Genomic DNA, 11089 nt, shown 5'->3' on the forward strand with positions numbered 1-11089 from the left:
AATAATAATAATAATAATAATAATAATAATAATAAAATAATAATAATAATAATAATAATAATAATAATAATAATAATAATGATAATAATAATAATGATAATAATAATAATAATAATGATAATAATAATAATAATAATAATAAATAATAATAATAACACAATAAATAACATAAACTTGGAGTAAAAAACTTTGATTATCATTTCGTCATATGCTTATTTTATCCTATGTATTTGTCTTTTTAATTCCGAATCAAATTTCAAGATGTTTAAGTTTCCGAAAGCTTAAAAAATTGGTTCAAAGTAATATAAAAACTTTTTTTAAGAAATTAAGAATTGAAAATTAAAAATTTCCACGTACGATTATAAAGATTTACACAGTTTGTGATGTCCATTAGGATGAAAGAGAATGTTATAACTAGTTTGAATCAAAATGGTTCCACTGAGTTTCCTATGACTATTATAAACATGCTTAGATGAGTTGTAAAGCCAAGTAGATGGCAAATAGTGATAAAATAATGGGAAATGATGAAAAATGTTTGTGAACTATTTGATGTATGAAATAAACAAAATGTTAAAGAGGGAATTGGATCCTATCAGATAAGTAAAGTTGTTCTGAAATTACTGACTAGTATGTTTATACTGCTGTTGTTGGAATCATAACAGCAAATAAATTCAAATCACAGATGAATGTGTGGTGTAAAAAGTATACTTTTCATATGCAGCAGAAATAAGTGAAAGAGATAAATGACATAACAAATTTCAAATTGTAATATTTACAAGAAAAGTGAAAAATATATTAATAAATATCAAAACTTTAGGTTATTTTTGTAATCAAGAAAGAACTACGCTTTCCCTCGTATAGTACTAAAGAAATATTTTTAGAATTTGTTAAATGAAATGGAAATTTTGGAGCTTTTATTAATTAATTAGTGAAAATTAGACTCAAAAAAAAGTGAAAACCATTATTTGTTCTTATCGGTGTTAAATTTGCGCCAGGGGGTGTGAATGTTCGTTTTCTGGGAGAAAGGAACACGAAGAAAAGGATAATGACATAAAGTACGCAACTGTCTTCTATAACAGCAAATTTTCGAAAAATTTTTTCAATTATTCGTTAGTAATTCGCTTGTTAATTCGCTCGTATTAGCACCAAGAAAGATCATGACAAGGATAAGTCAAACAGATAAAATGTTTAATTTAGACCTGTCAACTTTCATCCCATATTAAAACCACTAATGATTATCTCTTCCTTTCCTCTCCTCTCACCTGACTTTCCTTCTGTTCCTTACAAATTTGGTAAGTAATCAAAAGATGATGATTGACAAATTTCGAGAATAAAATGTGTGGACGATTAAGGAACGCTAAATTTGTCGCACATTTTATATTATGCAATCATCAATGGAATGCAAAATATTGAACAAATCAATTGCGCATGCGAATGTCCCATAAAGGCCAATTGCATTAGCGTAACGATGTATTTATTTATCGCGAATACCGCTATCACAATAGAATGTAAAATATGTTGTGGTTAACAATTTAGTTTAAATGTACAGGCTGTGATTCTCTCATCGCATCATTTATCCTTCTTACGTAATAATAAGAATTTCTTTCTATCAATGGAGACATCATTACGTGTGTCACTAATTATTCTCATTATTACAACGTGTGCTCGATTTATACCTCGTCAGATGATCTTATTGTGAATAGAAGAACAAAGTAAAGGAATGGTGAAGGAACAATTCACTTAATGCTCTATTGTGATTGTAGGATTTACACTGAAAATTCTAAATGTCAACACTAGTAATTAAGAAATGCAAATATAAGTGACGGGAAAATGAATCATAGATTTGATAATAGTGTAAAGATGGAAATAACAGTGAAAGGAAAAAACACAACTTTCATTTTAGCAATTATTAAGCTATAAATGACCTCCAACGGTTTTCACATTTTTCTGCTATTCGACTTTATTTCATTTCTCAAAAATATTTCAAAGATGCTTGTATTTGAGCTTTCTGCCACAATGGTATGCTTTACATTAATGCGAGATGCACAAAAAATAAACAAGAGATTTGTTTTGAAATTCTAAAAAAGAGCTCAAGAAGTAGCCATTATATGAGTACCGTTAGAATAAACTTTCAAAAGCACAGGGATAATGAAATGTAGAAATTATCTAATTCGAAACATTCGAGTAATTTAGAAAAACTTCACAAATATAGTAGCATTCTTAAATTCAGGCTGTTGATATGACTTTATCAAATTGATATGAGATGCGCTATATCAGTTGTATCTGTTATTAAACTCAAAATATTGCTATGCAAATACTACTTTTAATGTGTGAAATACATAACAAGTGTTAATACACAGTAATCACTCCATCGTCACCAATTTTTGTGATACACGAAAGAGAAATCTCCTTATCAGTGTAATTTTTCAATTTTATTAAAATATCTCGCGAATGAAATAATTGCCTTTTTGATATTCCAGATAAACAGATTCTGTTAACAAAGTCAAATAAATGCATTAAAATTTAAAGCAAGCATATCTAAAAGTAAGTTTATTGCAAAATGCCATGAACTATCAGTGATGTGATACACTGGAATCTCTTATCATCAACAAATAGGACAGAATAGAGCTCAGATTTTGCTTGACAGTAACATATTTTTTACAATAAATATTTATTGATGATTGAACCATCACAATGCTATTTTTATTGACAAGATTGATTGGTCCTTAATACACTATTATTGTTGGAGTGTAAATACATATCGGATACTGCCATTCCCGAGAAATCACGACAGTAATCGGCAATACCTAACTCTATATGTTATCAGTGACACACGTAACACGCTTTGTCAAGTAGAATTTACTCATGATCCCAGTGTGATGTTGGATGAGCCAACACTTTTCCTATTACATCCTGAAGAACATCGGTCATGCTTTGCAACTTGACCCATCCAGACGAGAGGTTTCTTGTCTTACAATATCTAGAGGTATCGATCGCCTTTTGACTGCATCATACTGCCCACTCATATCTTTCGGCGGTCCATGTTTTTATTTGACCATGTTTTTACAAATCGATAATTGCTTTGATTAAAATATTACTTCTATCTTTCATCATCAGTTATTAAATTCTACTCCTTAAAAATTATTTTCGTATGAAATTAGTAAAACAAAAGCAAATGAAAGCTAAAATCCAAATTGAAGTTACAATAACAAGAGCATCTGAATCTCTGTAGAAAGAATGCCTCTATACTAAAAGTGTGGGCATTTTGGTAATTCAGATACTTTGATTGTAAGCAAAGAACTCTCAACAGAACAGTCATTGCAGTTTCAGTAACAAAATTCTTCAGAGAATACTTACTTTGCTTTCAGAAAACACTTCTATCTGGTGATTTTCTCTAAAATTTTTGATGAAAAGTTAAAACTAAGTACTAGTTTAAAAATTAAACAAATAATTTGTATACACATTAATAGACTAAGAATGAATGTTTATTCAGAAGCATCCAGAGAATTTCCCCAGATATTTTCACTATATTCTTAAAAGAGACTCAACAAGCTTCGAATTTGCTAATCAATGCCAATAAGGGAATAAATTTATGTGCGAATATATCCGATTTTTACTGATATCTGATCCTAAAATTGACATTCAACGATGACAGTGTTAGTTATAATTAGGTTAACTTGTTAAAAAAATTTTTTTTAAGAAAAAGAAGAAAGGTTTTTTGTACAGTTGCACGAAAAGAATGAAAAAGAAGAATAAGGTAGGCGAAGACTTTTAAAAAAGGAAATGATGTCCCCATAGCTTCAGTTTTCTTTCCAAGCAAGCACGATCACCATTATGCTAATTATTCTGCAATCGTCACACATATATACATATATATAACATAGCTACTTCAATCATAATTTCAATCGCACATTTCCTTTCAACCAAATACTATCCAATTTTATTGGCTTTGAAATAATTACTTGGAAGGAAATATTTCGTGCAGAATGAAGCGAAATCATTCAGTAGCGAAAGTTTGTCTTTAGAAGTCGCTGTTATCCGCTGTTATGTCACTTTTTAATAATCATTCTCTACTGAATGTCGTATCTTAAAGTACTGAAGTGTTTAAACTATTTCCATCTGAATTATAATTATTTGAAAGATAGTTAAAACGAAATATGCATCCAAACGACTTATCGAAACTCCAGAATTTTTTCAAACAATTGAAAATTTCATACATCGTTTTTGACAGTTTTAAAATTTAAGTTCCATTCATATTGCCATTTCAGTATCAATTTATAGAATTCAATTTGAAGAGCTTTAAAGCAAGTCTTTTGGACCGGTGTACATTAACTTACGACATGTTGATAGTTCGGTCAAGATCGAAAGCCCATAACTGAGTTTACGACCAAAATTCCTACAGATAGTATCTGCGATTCATTTCCTTGCAGGGATTTGATTTTTCACATAACAAACATTTAGACCATATGGAACAAAGTGCAAACTTCATTGTCCAAAAAGTCTAACTAAAAGTTTAATACATTAAAATATCTTTTAATCGCATGCAATTGGAAAAATTCAAGTAAAATTCTAACTAAACTTTAACAGACTGCTTCTACATCTGTTTTTGCTGTAATTCTGCATATCTTCCAATCGTTTCGTAAAATAAATAAAAAAAAGAAAAATTAGTTGGGAAACCCATTCCTTCATCATACCTTACTTATCATCCTATCGTTTTTCCTTATAGCTAATGAAAAACTCTTGAGCTAAGTTCTTCAGCTGATGGCAAAAATCATCTAAAAGTGTGGAAGGAATCTAAAATTGATGTCTAACTCCTTCACATCCCGGACGAGGATCATATATCTAAATCTAAACCATTGTGCTTGAAATAGCACGAATGTCGAATATCTCCAAAACTAATCCATAAGAATCAACTGAAGAAGATTCGAAAATTCAAGCTATTAAATGAAGTCGATAATGAATCCAAGGAATGAAATTTGAGAGATACAGAAGGAAACTACTTCTACTCCATCCAAGCATCCTTGTCTTGAAAGAAGCTGTATAAGCTCTATGTCACTGCCAAATATTTCATCATGGAAATTTCTACTTTGGTGGTAAGTCGCAATTACATATTTGCTTTTTACTCGGTCTTATTAAATAATGGAAATTATTCTCGATTAGCTCTCAGTTTTTTTTTTTCTAGCATCATTAAATCGGCTACCAATATGCATTTATTACTTTTGAATGGTCTCGAGTAGTTCTTTAAAATCTTTTTATTACGTAGGTAAAATTCTGGAAGAGAAAAAGTATCAAAGTTCCGGAAATTTTATTTTTAAATTCATTTTAAGTAGAAAAGAAAAATACGCTTTGTTACTACTAATACTATTAATTAGAAGGCGGATACTTTAAAAGATGCTTTAGCAATCATCAAAGAGAAGCATACGATGTGATGGTTACAGCAAGTGTGATCAAAAGCACGAGCATTTGTAGACATCATATTGCTTTGGTAAGTCCTTCTTTGATCTTAACAACCTGAATAATTAATTGATCACCCAATGGACATATTATTTACCTTAACAATTTCACCGTTTTTTTCCTAAAAATTTCGTAAATGCGATAAAAAAAAACTGCAAATTGTGATGAATACTTGAGTTTCGATTTTACTATTAATATTTCATTTCGAGCGTAACAGAGTGAGTTTGCTTAATTTTCTTTTGCCGATTATCACACATTGTTTAGGTTATCAAATTAAACTTGCATTTCAGCGGTCTGCCTCTCTTTTTTCTCTTTGAAAATTTAAGGATAAGAAGATGATATGTCAGTCCAGCGCAGCTCGGATTTGTCAAATTGACCTGATATCGCCGAAAAGATCAGTGGAAGATTCTTCACTAATGTCATACTATCACTCAAGGATATCTATAACGAGATAATGAAAACTACTTTTTTAGAAATAAGAGTTAGTAAGTCTGGGTTTACTCTGATAAGTACTAGCATTTCACGAATCAAGAAAGCTGATCCGATCATTGATCCGATCACTATGATTGCTTTGTGTTCCATTCAAAGTAATCACAGGGATCGGATCAATGCAAATTAATATTGATACCTGATTTAAGGGACAAAACAGTGGAGCAAGATGAAAACCCATGATATAATTCGCCATCCAACTGTCAGACAATTGCAAACAATTAGCATATGCCGAAGAGTGTGAAATATTCCATACATTCTGACTAAATCATCAAATTCGATCCACAAAGAGTTATCTCATTATGATCATCACTTTTGATGTGGAATCAATGAATTTCACAATCATTGCTTGCTTATGTCTGTTGTCATTGCTGTTTCCTATATTTGTATCTCGATATTGATAGCTTAGAAAAATAGCGTTATTAATTTCTTTCCCGTCCTTTTTCTAGCTCCAGATCATGTTCCTACCAAGACAAAGACTAACTTTTTGATCCTAATTAAAATTTTGAATTTTCAATTCTAATAAAAATGACATTTTATAAACTTTAATTTTCTCTCTTTAATTTTAATAAAAATCACATTCTATAAAGATTATTTATTTAAGGTGATATCTTTAGGTACTTCTTTCCAGCAATTTGTTATAAAAATTAATTACATTTGGATTTCAATACTCGCTTTAGTGCGTTTATCCACTGACCCCAAACTAAATAACACCATGGAGAGCTCTTCTAAAAGGTGTCAATTCGAATTCAGATTAATGTTTGTAATGTATATAAAGTAGGATGAAAATTTTTCAATACTTTGAACAAAATATATATACTTAAATAGAATACAAATTTAGGGATACTTACCAGGTAGTGTCATTTATCCCGTTGGGCCAATATTCTGGCTGTTTATGAACGTTGTCGAAAAACAATTGAAATAATCGGTCATACTATACAGTTTATTTTATTTCCAATAACAAAAATATTTAAATTTGAGCACTGAAAGTATTAGAACCTTGTCTTTATCTCAGCAATTAGAAGATAGATGCTGTTGCTTAATTTAATGCTTTGGTCTGATTTTTCGCTGGTTTATTGCATCGTAATAAAATGGAATCTTTGATTGTTCGTTATGGTTATGATCAGTGGTGGAAAGGAACTGGTGAACATTTGAACGTTTTGGATTATTCCTTCACGAAAAAGTCAACGATAGAAAATCATTCCTTAAAAGCTTATGATTATTGTAGTGAATTTGAGTGGTTTGGAAAAGACTAAGTTGAATTTGAAGAAAGTCTAATTCACATTATGATTTGAATTATGACATTTGCAGGGGAAGAGTTGCTATTCTGAATAAGCGTGAAAAATTATCATGTCAAACGATTCAAGTGTTAAACTAATGAAGAACCAATGTATGGGGAATTGGAACTGCAGCAAATTTCATTAATCCATATGCAGTTGTTTGGAATTAATGTAAACTGCAATCAGCGTGACAGTTGTCTATCGATGATAAAACCAATTGCTTTCTTTAAAAGAAAGGTATTTGTATCAGAATGTGATTTGATGATTGTCTTCGTCTCTTCTATATTATTTTGCTTTCTAATTAATTTCTAATGTCGTATTTCTGGAATATGCCTGTTTAGCTGATTGCGAACAAAAACTATATATACTAACAGAAATTCATCAGAATTTGTTTCGGATTATTAATTTCATCAATAGTTTTAAAAAAAAGTCTTCACATTTATACTTTCTCTTGTATTATAACTGCTTTTTATACCTTTTCTTTTCAGAACAGAGATGTTAATAATTGTAAAAAATGTTTGAATTTTGAACAGTTAAGAATCATTTCATTACCATTCTTCACTCAATCCATACAATCTCTTTCATAATTAACTGTAACATTAACTTTTAAGTAAGCGAAAGTACGCGGAGTATTAGACAACATTTAAAATTGTTAAATCACGAGAACTTTCCAATTGATTTATATTTTTTGAATAAACGTTCTGATGATCCAAGTTAACCACAGTTCTTTCAACACCTCCTTTCCCTTTACTCATATTTCGTCAATCCGTTTTTTTTTGCTAGCTAAATTGCTAGAATATTATTAGAAAACTTGATTTTGATATTTAAGAGGTTCAATCGTTTTTACAATAATTTCTTCAAACATTATAGTAAACAATACCATTGCTTAAAAGGTCTGATGATTAGTCAGATTCAAAAATTTTAACTTTTCTGTATTTTATTGCGTTTTCTTTTCCTCATTCCTTTCACTTCTAATTCCTATCACATGATTAGCCGGAATTCAGCTTAATTTTAATTCCGACCGGTTCGCTACAAACGATTTGCTTTAGTTCAAGTTTTAATCCAATTCATTCACACTTCATTTTTGTTCAGTATTGCATAATTCATTCAGTTTAACTGGTTTTTCAACTATGAATATTTTAGCATTAAGATTTAGTATCAGGAAAATCGTCATTTCTAGCACTAGAAACAATGACGGAGTTATTGGTCTGTTTATCAACTCTGATAGCCTTTAAGTAGCTTTAAGTATTATCGGTAGGATTTAAAGTGAGGGAATCAAGGTAATTCCCCATACAATGATAAACCCGTCTTTAATATTAAAGTGAAAATGTATGATGATGATCGATGTTTATCTTCCCACACATTTTTTCCAATCTTTTTTTAATTTTTAAATTGAAACTTGAATTTTAATTTCTGATGATAGCTTCAATATCTGCAACAGTTTTTGGTCATTTCAAAATTCACTTTTTAAAAATATTTTATTTTACACCAGACTAACGAGATAAGCAGTGTTTGTGGTCTTTTTTTTTCTTTTTGAAAAATAACTCAAAAAAATAAAAAATAAAACATTCTATGTTTGAAAGACAGCATTGAGAATTCGTACAAAGTCAGACATGTAGCTTTTAATATTACTATACGATAATATATTAGCTTGCTGGAATATTCTGAAGCTGTAATACTTTTTGGATTAAATTTGACGACTTTTACAAACTTTCATCATTTTTAACGGTTCTTATCTCAACAGGTATTGACACTGACAACTTATTAGCGGAAGGTAAGATCGATTCACAAGGACATTTTCAAATCAAAGGATATATCGAAATCAAAACAATTGATCCAAAACTCAGCATTTATCATGACTGTGAGGATAGATTGGAGGTCAATTAAAATGAAAAAATTTCCTTCATTTCATAAGCAAAGGTAAAGTTATCACTATAAAAAGCTATTCGCCTAACAAATGACATACAAAAACCAAATATATATCTAATTATATAGCTGTTGTAAACTTATTCGCCTGGTGGCAGCAAGTATAAAAAAAAAATGAACCTTTAATTTTGCACAAAATTGTAAATTAAATATTTAAAGATTTCTTGGTAGTGGCTAAAATTAATGTTATAGCAGCTTGTTGGGCTAATCAAAATTAATGGCGAATTTGTCTTACAGCCTAAAATAAATTTAATTTTATATGGTAGTCATTGAGGCTAAAGCCACCAAAATTAATCATACGTAATAAGGACTTCCCTTGAAGTCCTTATCACACGAATGTCTGTAGCATTCGTAAGAAATGTAATTCATATTCTACAGCTTTTGAATCATTAAACCACTTGTGATTTATCTGTGTTAACTAACTGAAACTGCAGGTTAAGCAAAGGTAAGCCGAACGAATACTGTATTCAAGTAAATCAGTTATGTATTGTTAATTTTCTTCGTTATTTCTGTGCAAGTAATCACTGCTTATCTCACAATTATTTTTAACATTTCAATAATTCTGGCTCTTCGTATAAAGTTCTAAAAAGTTTATTTTGAGCCATGTTAGCGTAAAATCACGATCTATATACCGGATACATATATTTCATTAGGGAAAACACCGAAAAGGGTTTATGATGCGAGGATAATTCAATTGGTTGGATAATTTAAAGGTGAAACATGAGATTGTCTTAACTAATCTTGGTTAAAACAAAAGAACCTTTTTAAAACTTGACTCTATTTGACTTACTTACTGATTCATACTCTTAAAGTAAAAATTATATAAAATTTTGCTTGCTATATGAAAATTTTATCATTTTTTATGCAGAAAATAAAAAGAGAGGATAATCATAAATAGCATCTAACTCTATTTCATAAAAGAGATAATGAGGAGAGATAAGAAATGAAAAAGATGTGGTGAAGAGAAATCTAGAATGATAAGATCCAAAGGTAACAAGGTAATCATTTCAACTGTAATATGTAATTCACTTGATATTTTCTTTTTAAGCCTATGAAGTTGTATACTACTGTCCATTGCTCTAACTGTAACTGCAAATTGGATTGTGTATGAGGGGAATTGCAACTGGAAAAAACTAATAAAAGCATTGTGTTTTTACAGGAAAGAAGAGATACACTGAAAAGCTAAATGTTCAGTTTATATCGTTTACAGATATGATAATACTGTACGAAAGGGATCTTGTATGAAAAATATTAATATGAATTATTCTCAGAAAAATAAAACTGAGTCAATAGAATGTAAAACTTCATGGCTTAACTTTGATCATGAGGACAGACGTATAATCGAGATCAAAATTAGGGAAAAGGAAAAGTGGAGCTCGATCGGGAGATTTATATTTCAAGTCGTAATAAGAATGCAGTTTTGTTTAGGTCTTCGCAGTGTTTAGACAGATAAACTGCATAAATATACGAAATGAAGATATCTGGTTACGCAACTCCAGTCTTTAGTGTTTCGTCAGAAGTTCGAGAAAATTCTCTGGTCATTTTGAATATTTTAATATCGACGTTTCAATTCTTAATTGTGTTTCTTGTTTCAGTAATGAACTGTTTAGTTGGTTCTTGAGTTCGGCATGAATTTAATCGTAATGTTACTTTATCATATGACCATCAAGCTAAGTTGATTTAATCCAGCATTACCAGTACTTTAATAAGGGTGACTTTTTTATTTTATATCCAAGCGGTAACAATATTCTGTTTTGGCCTTGTCACCTTTAAGAAATTCCCAAGTTTTGGAAAATGTTGTGTCCCAGAGTACCTTAACTCATAGTTGAAGAGGGAATTTAGGTTTGTTTATAAAACCCAATAATCAAACTTCTATTGAACTTAATGGACATAAAACAAGGAAATAAGTTCAAAAAAGAATGAGCTACCAACGGAAGATT

The 11089-nt window shown here is 30.0% G+C and overlaps 1 protein-coding gene across 1 annotated transcript; it reads left to right on the forward strand.

Annotated features, from left to right (window-relative positions):
• Window positions 1-7034: 7034 nt before the first annotated feature.
• Window positions 7035-7321, forward strand: LOAG_09099 (hypothetical protein; the record flags this gene model as incomplete). Its single annotated transcript, XM_003144628.2, has 2 exons — window positions 7035-7183; window positions 7255-7321. The coding sequence occupies 2 exons, from the start codon at window positions 7035-7037 to the stop codon at window positions 7319-7321; spliced, it is 216 nt and encodes a 71-aa protein (XP_003144676.2).
• Between the last annotated feature and the right edge of the window lie 3768 nt (window positions 7322-11089).

Source organism: Loa loa (genome assembly GCF_000183805.2).
Source record: "Loa loa unplaced genomic scaffold supercont3.23, whole genome shotgun sequence".
Taxonomy (NCBI): Eukaryota; Metazoa; Nematoda; class Chromadorea; order Rhabditida; family Onchocercidae; genus Loa; species Loa loa.